Source organism: Scylla paramamosain, chromosome 8 (genome assembly GCF_035594125.1).
Source record: "Scylla paramamosain isolate STU-SP2022 chromosome 8, ASM3559412v1, whole genome shotgun sequence".
In the NCBI taxonomy this organism is placed as follows: Eukaryota; Metazoa; Arthropoda; class Malacostraca; order Decapoda; family Portunidae; genus Scylla; species Scylla paramamosain.
The window spans coordinates 9,380,862-9,394,221 of NC_087158.1; the positions used below are offsets into that span (position 1 = coordinate 9,380,862).

The 13,360-nt window shown below is 38.5% G+C and overlaps 1 protein-coding gene across 2 annotated transcripts in view; it reads left to right on the forward strand.

Moving 5' to 3' along the window:
• Positions 1-13,360, forward strand: part of LOC135102760 (protein Mo25-like) — a 207,177-nt gene that overhangs the window by 24,073 nt on the left and 169,744 nt on the right. Inside the window, exon 2 of one of the 2 annotated variants that reach the window (XM_064008278.1) lies at positions 512-648. The exons of the other annotated variant lie outside the window; for it this stretch is intronic. Coding sequence (XP_063864348.1) covers positions 547-648 — 102 coding nt within the window. The 5' untranslated portion in view covers positions 512-546. The remainder of the gene's footprint in view (positions 1-511; positions 649-13,360) is intronic. 2 annotated transcript variants of the gene reach the window in all.

The window sequence follows — 13,360 nt, forward strand, 5'->3', positions numbered from 1 at the left end:
TAGAGCCAAAGCAGGTGTTTATATTAGCTTCCTTGGATCCTCCAGACAGAACACACAGGTGACTTAGGTGCTCTCTTAGAGAGTATGGTGAAGATTAGTATAAAAAATAAACCTCAAGAATAAGTTTCTACTGATAGCAATGAGATAGATACAAGGATTGTGCACTTCTGTGGTTACTGTGAGATAGAGAAATTTTACTAGTCACATGGTTGGGCCCATATGATGGTGGTGGATTTAGCCAGCTAGTATAAATCAGTACATAAAGCAAGGCTAATATTTGGATAAAAAAAAAAAAAGTTTTCACAGGATAATCTATAGCTAAGTGAAATAGTGTATATTGAAACCATAATGTTGAGAGAGCTGTATTAGCAGCTGGAAAATTGACAGGTGTGTTGTAAAGTCACAAGAACTTAGGAGTTATTGCAAAAGCAGAAATTCAATTTAACAATCCTATTTTATGTATTAGGTTTACTTTCAGAGTTTATAAGATTAATGTGTTTGCTGTTTCTAGGTAATGGTGTTGTAAGGCAGTGCAAGACTACTAAGATGTCCCTCTTTCGCAAGAGCCCAAAGAGCCCTCAGGAGGTTTCTAAAGCCTTGAAAGATGCTCTCACAGCTCTTGAACGATCTGATAAGAAGGCTGAAAAGGTGAGACTGGTGTTGTGTTGTATATTATTTTAGTCATCATTAAACTCTCAGGGAGACCATATGTAATTTATTTGCTCATCTATACTTTAAGAGAATTGAATCAAGCTGACATTAATCCCTTCTCTGTTCCCTCCTATTTTCTCCATCCTTATTTTTAGTCCAAAGTTGGATGTAATAGCAGTAGTAATAATAATAATAATAATAATAATAATAATAATAATAATAATAATAATAAATAGTTTATTGATATAGCAGTTGTTACACTGAAAATATACAGTGGGTTTGAGGGGGAAGAGCTTAACACTAAAACTAAGGTTAATCTAGAGAAAGGTTAACTGTTAATGGTGCACACCATGGTGGGAACTGCATTGAGGCAGTACTCGTCTGTGCACAATGCCTTTAGGGGTGTTTTCAGGTTGTGGTGCTGTGTACCTTGGACTGGGCAAAGCGTGTCAGACAATGGCATGATGGCGTAGGTAGCGCAGCAGGACCCTCCCAAACTTCTCCAGGGCTTCTCAGTGTCTGGCAGACAGCATGGGCAGACCCAGCATGGTTAGGGCATCCTCATAGCTTGTGTAGGCAGGGCCAAGGATGACCCTGTACACCCTGTTCTGTACACTCTCCAGCTGGTGTTGCTGAATGTGAGTGAGAGATGAGGACCGTGCTGGGGAGGCGTGCATGAGTTTGGGGAGGATGAATGTGAGGTACACCCCCCCTCAGCTCATCTGCTGGCATCCCCAGGGACCTGAGTCTGCACAGCATGTAGAGCTTGTAGGAAGCTGACCTAACTGTGGTGGAGACATGCTGCTTCAAGGTCAGCTGGTTGTCCACCATGACACTTGAGCAACTTGGCCTACTGGACCACCTGGAGAGGATGGGGGCCCACTGACAGCTGAGGAGGAGGTACTGCCACTGAGGAGGTACAGACATGCATCACCACAGTCTTGCTGTGGTTGATGGTCATCCTGTTCTTCTCAGTCCATGCCTACAGCTGTGCCAGGGTTGTCTACAATGGTGTAGTCTGGGCTGTTATTGCTCACAGGGATGCCCATGGTACAGTTGCCCACATACTTCCAGCAATGTGGGTGTGTGGGTGAGAGCATCATTGGTGAGCATGAAGAAGTATGGTGGATCCATGTTGGTGCTCTGAGGGACTCCATATGTCAGCTGTTTGAAAGTGGAGGCAGATCCCTGATAGTGGGTGGCCTATCACCTCCCTGTGAGGAAGTTGGCAAGCCACACCAACAGGTTGTGAGGGAGACCCAGACTGATGGCTTTGTTTATGACAGCAGTGTGGTCAACAAGCTCAAAAGCTTTTCAGAAGTCCACAAAAGCAACAGCTAGTGAGGTGTTTCATTTGTCCAGGTGGCTCTGGATGAATTTAGGGAAGCTTATATGATAGTTAGAGGTGGACATGGCTTTGGTGTTTCCAAACTGTTCATTGTCAAGAGAGTTACTAATTTTGGTGTAAGCCCAGTTGAACACAAAATCTTCACAAGTAAGGCTGGGAAAGGTGGTGATGGTGACTGGCCTGAGGTCATTGAGTGACTGGACTGGGAGTTTTAGGGATGGGGATGACATAAGATGTTCTCCAGCTCACAGGGCAGGAGTGTTGAGAGAGAGAGAGGCATTAATGATGGAGTACAGGGCTGTGGCTAGCTCAGGAGCACATTCCTTATAAATTTTGATGGGAAGGTCAGTGGGTGTGGTTTAAATTTGAGTATCTTCCTGAATACATCCACTACCTGGACAGTGAGGATGGGTAAGGAACAAAGAGATTGGCTGGAAGAGGAGTGGTATGGAGGGGGGTGAAAGTTTGACACATAGCAGCAAATTGTCTTGGCTGCAAGATTAGGGGGGAAGGAGGGAGGTGTAAGGAAGAGATGAGGAATGCTTTAGTAAACAACACAAAGCTTTGATCCTAGAGTACCACTTCCTGTTGTTGGCAAGCTTAAGGTGTTGTACTTTGGGTAATAGCTTGCCTCAGCAGCCTTAATCTCAAACAACTCTGTTCCTCACTTTCCTATATAGGACAGGGCAAGAGTATAATGCTGAGTTCCTCTGATGTATGAGTTGCATGATGTGGGGCATCAGATGATGCTCTTAGGTGGGAAGTAGCAGTGGAAAGCTTCCTTGATGCTGGTGATGTAGTTGCTCCATTTGATGTGGACATCCTCCAACACCTTGGTCCACAGGTGTTGTGTCACCTACTGTCCAAACTCCCTCATGGCTGAGTCAAGCATGAGTTAATGAGTCCTGACCTGAATATTGCTAATATCCAAATGATTGAAGAACCCAAAGATACCAGCTTGGCAGCAGGATACCTCATCCTCAGAGCATCAGCAGTGTCAGTGATGTGATCAGTGAGCAACTGTGCTGTGGCAGCATGTGGGAGGTGGTAGGCAACACACAGGATGAATGAAGCTGTGTTGTTGGAATGGAAGCTGGGGAGGGGGGGGGGGCATAAACCTTACCTACAGGGCCTCCTCTCCAGTGGGGATGCTGACAGGAAGGTATGAAGGGCTGAGAATAGAGTGGCAGAACAGGTGTCACTCCTCTTTCCGTACAATTGATTCCGAGGTGGTGAAAGAGCTGGAAGTTCTGCACCATATGCACCTCAGGAACAGTCTGCCACACCTCAGTGATTGCTACATTGTCTGCACAGGTTGATTTCACTGACATAATCAACTTTGCCATCTTGTTGGCTAGAGACATCATGTTAGACAGGAGGAGGAAGGGAAGACTATAACACACATAGCACTTTAACATGTTTGTATTCCCTCACCTCCACCTGGCGGTGTGCAACAGCATAACTTGCTCTTTGTATTCCCTCGCCTCCACCTGGCAGTGCACAACAACGTAATTTGCTCTTGTGCCCACCCAGTTTTCTTTATGGTGGTGTATGGAAGTTTCCTCCCACAGCCTGGCAAGGAAGAGCCTCAGTATATGTTGTACATGCTGAGGGAAAAGGAGGGAGCTTCTGACATTCTCTCTTTCATTATCTTCTGTACCCACTTAGTATTCACACACTCACTACTTTTTTGCTCTCTTTCATCGTAATGCATAAAAGGAAGTCTTATCTTACCCAAAGGAGTGAGGTGTTGGCAAAACCACACTGGATATTAGCTGAGAGCAGAGAACAATGTGAGGGTGTGTGTATAGCCTCATGGCACATCAGCTGCACACTGTCCTTCCTGCCACCTCAACTGCCACACCTCCCACTCCATATACAAGTTATGTTTCTGTCTCTGCTGCTCAGGGTTGGGTTTTTTTTTTTTTTTTATATAAACCCAACCCACTGGGTTTTTTTTTGGGTTTTATTTGATTATTTATTTATTTTTTTTAGGGTGTTTTATTTATTTTTTGTTTATTCCTCATATTCATATGTAAATCAGTTTGAATAAGCAATTAAAAAGTAATCTAGTGAAACAAATGGTTTGAAGTGTTTTTCTTTTTTTTTATGTAGGAGGGGGACTGATCAAGAACAACAAAAATATAATGAAAAAAAAAAGACCTACTGAGGTGCCAGTCCCTAGAGTTGAAAGTGGTAGTCAGAAATTACAGGATAAGTGTCTTGAAACCTCCCTCTTGAAAGAGTTCAAGTCATAGGAAGGTGAAAATATGAAAGCAGGCAGAAAGTTCCATTGTTTACCAGAGAAAGGGGTGAATGATTGAGAATACTGGTTAACTTGCATTAGAGAGGTGGACAGACTAGGGGTGAAAGTAGAAAGTCTTGTGTAGCAAGGCTGCAGGAGGAGGGGAGGCATGCAATTAGTAAGATCAGAAGAGCAGTTGGCATGAAAATAGCAATAGAAGATAGCAAGAGGTGCAACATTGCAGCAATGAGAAAGAGGCTGAAGACAGTCAGTTAGAGGAGAAGAGTCATTGAGACGAAAAGCTTTTGATTCCACCCTGTCTAGAAAAGCGGTATGAGTGGAAACCCCCAGACATGTGAAGCATACTCCATACATGGATGGATAAGGCTCCTGTACGGAGTTAGCAGCTGGAAGGGTGAGAAAAACTGGCAGAGACATCTCAGAATGCCCAACTTCATAGAAGCTGTTTTAGCTAGAAATGAGACATGAAGTTTCCAGTTTAGGTTATAAGTAAAGGACAGACCGAGAATGTTCATTGAAGAAGTGAGTGACAGTTGAGTGTCATTGAAGAAGAGGGGATAGTTGTCTGGAAGGTTGTGTAGAGTTGATAGATGGAGGAATTGAGTTTTTGAGGCATTGAACAATAATAAGTTTGCTCTGCCCCAAACAGAAATTTTAGAGTGATCAGAAGTCAGGTGTTACATGGCTTCCCTGTGTGAACTGTTTACTTCATGAAGGGTTGGACATCTATGAAAAGACAAGGAAAAGTGCAGGGTGGTATCATCATTGTAGGAGTGGATAGGACAAAAAGTTTGGTTTAAAAGATCATTGATGAATAATAGGAAGAGAGTGGGTGACAGAGGCCTGAAGAATACTACTGTTAATAGATTTAGGAGAAAAACAGTGACTGTCTACCACAGCAGCAATAGAATGGTCATAAAGGAAACTTAAGATGAAGTTACAGATGGAAGGATAGAAGCTGTTGGAGGTAAGTTTGGAAATCAAAGCTTTGTGCCAGACTATCAAAAGCTTTTGAAATTTCTAAGGAAACAGCAAAAGTTTCACCAAAATCTCTAAAAGAGGATGACCAAGACTCAGTAAGGAAAGCCAGAAGATCACCAGTGGAGCGGCCTTGAAAGAACCCATACTAGGGATCAGATAGAAGGTTGTGAAGTGAGAGAGGTTTAAGAATCTTCCTGTTGAGGATAGATTCAAAAACTTTAGATAGACAGGAAATTAAAGCACTAGGAGGGTAGTTTGAGGGATTAGAACAATCACTCTTTTAGGAACAGGCTGAATGTAGGCAAACTTTCAGCAAGAAAGGAAGATAGATGTTGACAGACAGAATTGAAAGAGTTTGACTAGGTAAGGTGCAAGCATGAAGGCACAGTTTCGGAGAACAATAGAAAGGACTCCATCAGTTCCATAAGCTCTCAGAGGGTTTAGTCAATTAAGGGCATGGAAAACATAATTGCAAAGAATTTTGATAGGTAGCATGTAGTCAGAGGGTGGAGAAGAGGGACAAACAAGCTCTGATTCATCCAAGGTAAAGTTCTTACCAAAGGTTTGAATGAAGAGTTCAGCTTTAGAAATAGATGAGATGGCAGTGGTATCATCAGCTTGAAGTAAAGGAGGAAAAGATGAAGCAAAATTATTAAAGATATTTTTGGCTAAGTGCCAGAAGTCATGAGAGAAGTTAGACCTTGAAAGATTTTGACACTTTCTATTAATGAAGATCAGACACTTGTTAAGGTCATGCTGATACAGGTTAGTCTGGATGGACAAAGCCTGTGTTAACTTGTACTGTACAGGAAATGAAGCTACTGGAAAAATGTAGTTGTGCACTAATGATAGTGTTGGGGGCCATTGAGAGAGCCATGGGTGCTTTGGGATTACTCCTGAGTGGCAAAAAACTGTTTGTTTACATCGAGGCTTTTCATCAGGATCACATTTACCTTATTTCAAAGATTGCATTATTGTCTTGTACTCAGTGTCTATCCTCCATATATATAAATATGAAGAAGATATTTATAGAAATTATAAATTAGTAATAAATATCAGCTTTTGCTTTGTCTTTTAATATTTGAAATAAAGTGTGTGTAATAATAACTGAATTATGGTACCATAACCAAAGCAATAAAGAGTTAAAAATTTTGTTTGTAAACTGAATTGTTTGAAAAGGAAGGTGTTTGATAACTGAAGTTCAAATGTTCATTATAATATGTGGCACCAAAAAATTACAGTATTATATAGCTATGTATGGATGAAAAACATGTAAGTGCCCCTTTAAGCTTTAATGTCCTGTATCTCTGAACTAACTTATTGTGCTATTGAGGCATATTTCTCTGCTATTTATTCTCTAATTTTTTATGATTCTGGTGTCATTAGAAAGATAATTAAAATATCTAAAAAAAAAAAAAGTGACAGAATTTATTTATTTTTTTCTTAGCTTAGAGAAATGTCTGGATGACAAAAAAAAAAATTTTTTTGTTCAACATCGAAACCAAAAATGAAAATTGTCACATAATTTTCTTAGAAAATCATCAAAGTATCTTGTGACAGATTTTCAAGAAAATCCAAGAAAACTTGTCAATATGCAAAAATCTAAACTTCAGTTTTTGGTATTTTCATTAAAAAGGAAAACTATTGCTTCATATTTAATGAATCTTATACGTATAACTCATGTAAAAGAACTTTATAGCTCATAAAAATTTAGTGCACTTTGGTTCATAAATAATGAAAATGGAAAATAACTCAGTTGGTCCTCTTAAACATCTGTCACTTCACAATCTTATTTATGATCACCAGTATGGGTTCCATTGTGGCTGCTCTATTGGTGATATGGCTTTCCTTACTGAGTCTTGGTCATCCTCTTTTAGATATTTTGATGTAACTTATGCTGTTGCCTTAGACATCAAAAGCATTTGATAGAGTCTGGCACAAAGCTTTATTTCCAAACTGCCTTGCTATGCCTTCTATCATTCTCCTCTCTCTGTAACTTCATCTCGGGTTTTCTCTCTTAACATTTTATTGGTTTTGTTCTTTTCTTAACCTGTACAGTGTCGTGCTTTCAGAGATAGGGGTCATGTCAGGTTGCATTTTTTCATATATTTTTTAATTACCCTATTAAATGAGAAAAATAACATCGTTTCATATATATATATATATATATATATATATATATATATATATATATATATATATATATATATATATATATATTATTCCCATGCCATGAATGAATGTGAGGCTACCATACGATTTTGATTCTTGGAGTTTTCCCTTCTCAGAGCTCACAATATCAGATTAAGGATGCAATATTTTATATTAGTATTTTTTTAAAGCTTTATTCTCCCCTTTACATACACACTATAGCATGTGTAATAAATAATTACCATACTTGATGGCTTATTAGACGCATGGGCTCATAAGACACACCCAGTTTTGGCAGACATTGAAATGAAAAAAAAAAAAGATAAATGAGCAAATTTAAGCTCTGAATATGAAGTGAAGGATTTTACCTGACATTTGAAGACTCTCACATGCATTTAGATCATTATTAGAATCCAATATTTTGCATTTAAAAACTTTAATATTTGCTAGTAGCCTATGTACCAATCCTGTTGAGATGTAAATATGTACCTGGCATATGGTGTCGGCAGTGACTGTGAGGGACTACAGGGTTAAAAAAGTTTGTTCATAAGAATGTTAAAAGATAGGTGCAATTTTAATTGTATGAAAGTGTCTTACCTCAAGGAGTAACGACATCACACTGTAAAGAACGCAATGAAGCTTGCCCGTGTCACAGGTTTGGCACGTAACCGACGGCGTGTTTGTTTTGGTACATGCAGTGCATGGTGCACGGTCACTTAGACAAATTCTTCATGACTGGTGTCATTCTAATTACCGGTAAGTATGACCTATTATATATTGTTACCTTGAAAAAAAGAGTTGTTTTGTGGTGTAGTACCAATCATCACTTTGTTTACATGTGCGAAGATGTTTGGGGTTTGATTGTAGAGCCTCTGTTGCCATAGACTTACCACCAACCACTGCCTCAATGCTGAACCTTTGCCTCATAGGACGCAGGCTCATTTCCTGAGACTTATTTTTTGGAGAAAAGGTGCGTCTTATGAGCCATCAAATACAGTAAACATTTCACAGAGGGAAGCCACAGAATGTCTGACTTCTGATCTTTCTAACATTTCTGTTTGGAGCAGAGCAAACTTGGTATTGTTCAATGCCTCAAAAAACTCAATTCTTTCATCTATCAACTCGACACAACCTTCCAGAAAACTATCCCCTCTTCTTCATTGACACTCAACTGTCCCCCTCTTCTACACTGAACATCCTCAGTCTGTCCTTTACTTATAATCTGAACTGGAAACTTTGCATCTCATCTCTAGCTAATACAGCTTCTATGAAGTTAGGCATTCTGAGACATCTCCACCAGTTTTTCTCATCTCCCCCCCAGGCTGCTAATTCTGTACAAGTGCCTTATCCATCCATGTATGGAGTATGCTTCACATATCTGGGGGGGTTCCACTCATACTGCTCTTCTAGACAGGGTGGAATCAAAACTTTTTCATCTCATCAACTTTTCTCCTCTAACTGACTGTCTTCAGCCTCTTTCTCATCGCCACAGTGCTGCATCTCTAGCTATCTTCTGCTATTTTCATGCTAACTGCTCTTCTGATCTTGCTAACTGCATGCCTCCCCTCCTCCCGCGGCCTCGCTGCACAAGACTTTCTCCTTTCTCTCATCCCTAATCTGTCCACCTCTCTAATGCAAGAGTTAACCAGTATTCTCAGTCATTCATCCCTTTCTCTGGTAAACTGTGGAACTCCCTGCCTGCTTTTGTATTTCCACCTTCCCTATGACTTAAATTCCTTCAAGAGGGAGGTTTCAAGATACTTGTCTTTCAACTTTTGACTACCGCTTTGGACCCTTGTCTGGGACTGGCATCTCAGTGGGCTTTTTTTTTTTTTCTCTCTCTCCATTGGATATTTGTTGCTTTGGCCAGTGTCCCTTCTACATAAAAAAAAAAGATCGTAGGAAGAACTGGGAAGCTGGCTGAAAGTTCAGAATACAAGAATATTTTGGTAAAAAGAGATATGAACTTGGAAGAAAGGGAAAAAGAGAGGGATCTGAGAAATGAAGCCAAGGAAAAAACGAGAGAAGGACAGAGACCGAGAATAGGAAATTTTATTGGAGGGTACTAGATATGAGACTAAGGAAATGGTATATTTGGGAAAGGGAACAAGAAATGAAAAACCACAGCATCAGACAGACAAATTGCATGTGGTGGGAGAAGTAGTACATTAAGAGTAATGTATACAAACAAAGATAGGTTACTTTCAGGTGTACTGGAAGTGAGAGATTACTTAAAGGAAAATAGACCAAATGTGTTGTGCCTGAGACAAAGTTAAAAGAGGAAATTCATTTAAGCTTTAAGGAAGAGGGATATAACTATTGGAGATGAGATAAGGAAAAGGAGCAGGAGGAATACTGATAATGGTTCGAGATGATATATATGTGGAAGAAGTGCAATATGAAGATGGCATGGTGGAGGTCATAGATATAAGAATCAGGACCAGTGGGAGAGAAAGGAGGAGGATCATATTAACATATGTGTAGGGAGCAGGCTGTGCATTCCTGTTCTTGACTAGTGCTCACAGCAGTGGGTCCTGTTATCATGCCAGTGATATTATGACTAATTGCTTGTCCAGATCTTTTCCACTGCAAATCAGCATGTGTGTCTCTTGATGTTGCCAGAATTTTATCTCCACTTCTCATCACAGCCTTTCTATTAAATCACCTTCCCATGATGTCATCACAATTTTTTTTTTTATTGGCTTATACATATCAGTACATTTCTTTGCACTTTTTGTATAATTAAAAATTATGTAATTTATTCACTTCCCTATATACTGTCTTATGTACTCTTGGTCATGAATTTGTCTATTTAAGTACCATTACCAAAACCATTACCATCAACCCACTAATATAATTAACACCACTCACACTACTCTTGTTGGTGGAATTAAAAGGATTTAGCTTATCAACTGCTCTCTAACTGATTATCTTGAGCCTCTGTCTCATCACCACAGCGTTCCATCTCTTGCCATCTTTTACCATGATTTTGATGCTAACTATGATCTTCTGATCTAGTTAACTGCATTCCTCCCCTCCTCTTGTGGTCTCACTGCTGAAAACTACTTTTCTTACCCATTTTTTTTTTTAATAAATTAACAGCCTTAGCCCTATTGTCTGTGGCTTTCTTAGATTTTTGCTCTTCCTGACCAGGTGGTTGTGTATTAAGTATGAGTAAACATCACTGGATGAACAATATTCTATGGATTGCCTTGTGGCAAAACACCCCAACATATTATACAGCGCATTCTGTCTGATTACCTATAGTGTAGTACATATTGTTACATGCAATGTTGGCCATGATTTTTCCTAACACCATTCCTCATGTTTGCTTTCTCCACATCATTATCAGCATTTCACATCAGATGGATATATTCTGCACATACACGCACACACATGCACACACACACACACACCATGCAGCAATCGTGGCAAGCACCCTTGAAAGATATTATGCAGAGGAAGAGAAGAAGCTGGACATCACACGATTATGTCTGGTTTCATCAAGCTACCACATGATGATTAGGAAAACTGAACCTACCATCACATTCAAAAAAACATTGCTGCATCTCTAGAGTATAAATTAGTTACAGTAGACTATGCATAAAATATGATAAATAAATAAATAAAAGTAAACATTTTCTTTCCATTTCTTCAGCTCTCTATTGTTTCTGAAATGTTGCTGGCATTAAATTATCAATCACTGTCTCAGAATCAGCACATTTCATTATTTTATTGGTATATGACACATAACAATACAAAAATATGCAGGTGCTGATGAGTAACAATAACATAAAGCTTGCCCATGTAACATTGGAGTGCAGGGAGACAAGGAGAGCAATGATTTCCTTTGAACTGGTAAATTCAGTCATGTTCTTGATTAGCAGCAATGTCTCATGAACACCACAGTAGGTTTAGTTTTCCTGTATATCATTATGTAAGCTTGATAATATATACCGACCTGAGCAGTGGCTTCACCTTTCATCAAGGTAGGAAGCTTAGGGTTGCACCCTGTATTTTTACAATATGTAACACACACAGACACACACACACATTATTACTATTGTTGCTGTTATTATTACTATTATTACTATTATTATTATTATTATTATTATTATTATTATTATTATTATTATTATTATTATTATTATTATTATTATTTCAATAATGTTGAGAGAGAGAGAGAGAGAGAGAGAGAGAGAGAGAGAGAGAGAGAGAGAGAGAGAGAGAGAGAGCATTATGAATCTGTAGGTAGATGCTATGAATACTACTGTGGGTTTGCATTGGATGAATACCTGCTTACTTAATTAAATGAGTCTTAGCCACCCTGAAAAAATGTTACCAGGATCAAGGCCTGGGACCCAACTCACATGTGTACCACCAAAAACTTTCTCCAAATTCTGCCTTTTTAAAAGTGGTTTCATTTAATAGTTGAATTTTAATGCAAAAACAGGCAACAACAAAATTATAGTTCAAAAGTATAGTTCATGATTGTAAAGAAAACAATTGAAATTCATATGAGATGATCAAGCCAATGATTGCTCGTACAACTTTACAGAATCATTTGTGATTTGAAGCCACTTAGATATCAAAATAAACTTTGAAATTGATGTTTGTTGTAAGTCAAATGTTTGTTTTTTTTATTCCATTCTCTCTCTCTCTCTCTCTCTCTCTCTCTCTCTCTCTCTCTCTCTCTCTCTCTCTGCATAATATATATATATATATATATATATATATTACTGAGACTTTATATATTTATTTTTAATTTTATGAAGAAAGCAGACCTTAGTTTTGCAGAAACAAATTATCATAGTGCCTAGCTGCAATAAGCTGGACAATGACATTTCTGAGCTGCTCTAGTTCAAGCTGCCATGATTACAGTTAGGGGAATGGCAACTGTTTGCAGATAGACATATTGATGGAAGGCTTGATTCCTTATCTGTTGTACAATCCAGTGATCTCATGAGCTTCCCTAGGTGTAATCCTGCATACAGTAGTTTTGTCAGTCAGTGTCTGCAAGGGCACAAACATTAGTTCAGCATACAAACAAATGGGTGACAAACACCTGTACAGTATTTTTCTAACTAGGAATTCCATGATAAGCAAAGAGCGCAGAGGACATGCCATTGTAAGAGGAAAGCTCAGTGAATAAGACTTGATTCACCACTTACTCAAAGTCAGGTAACTTGGGATATATCACAGAATTTTCCTATTTGAGTAGCCTTCTCAGTGGAAACTAAACATCAACACAAAGTTACTAGCAGTGTTTGATAGAATTCAGAAGCTCTGCTGTACATATGACATTCCCTTCTCAATAAATAAAACTGTTATAAAACCTTTATAATTATTATCTATATAATATATCTATATAAAATTGCAGGTTAATAGCCTTTTGTCAGCAGATAAATCTATAATAAGTGATGTATACCTATATAACATTACAGGCTAACAGCCTGTCAGGAAATAAATCTGTAACCTTTACATAAATTGAACAATATATCCATATAGCATTGCAGTCTAATAGCCTGTGTCAACAAGGAAAAGTATAATAGATATACATTTACATAAAGTATATATACATTATATGCATAAAACATTGCAGGTTAATAGCCTCTTTCAGCAAATAAAAGTGTAATAAATATACATTTATACTGACTAAATTATATATTCATATAACAATGCAGGCTAACAAGCTTTGTCTGTAAACAATGCTAGGGAATTCCCTGTTCATGGGCAAGATTTAGTGTGCACTGTATAAAAATTTATTCTCTGATCTATTATGTCAGTTCCTCCCTTAGCAAAATCATACAATTTATGTATGTCTGGCTTTCTTGCACTATCATCCTTGGTAATTTCTAACATTATAGGGGGACTGCACTGAGAAGCAATACTTTTTTCTTATTATTACTTTTGATGGGTACTACACGATAATTCTGTCATTTCCTCATTATCTTTAGTCCAGT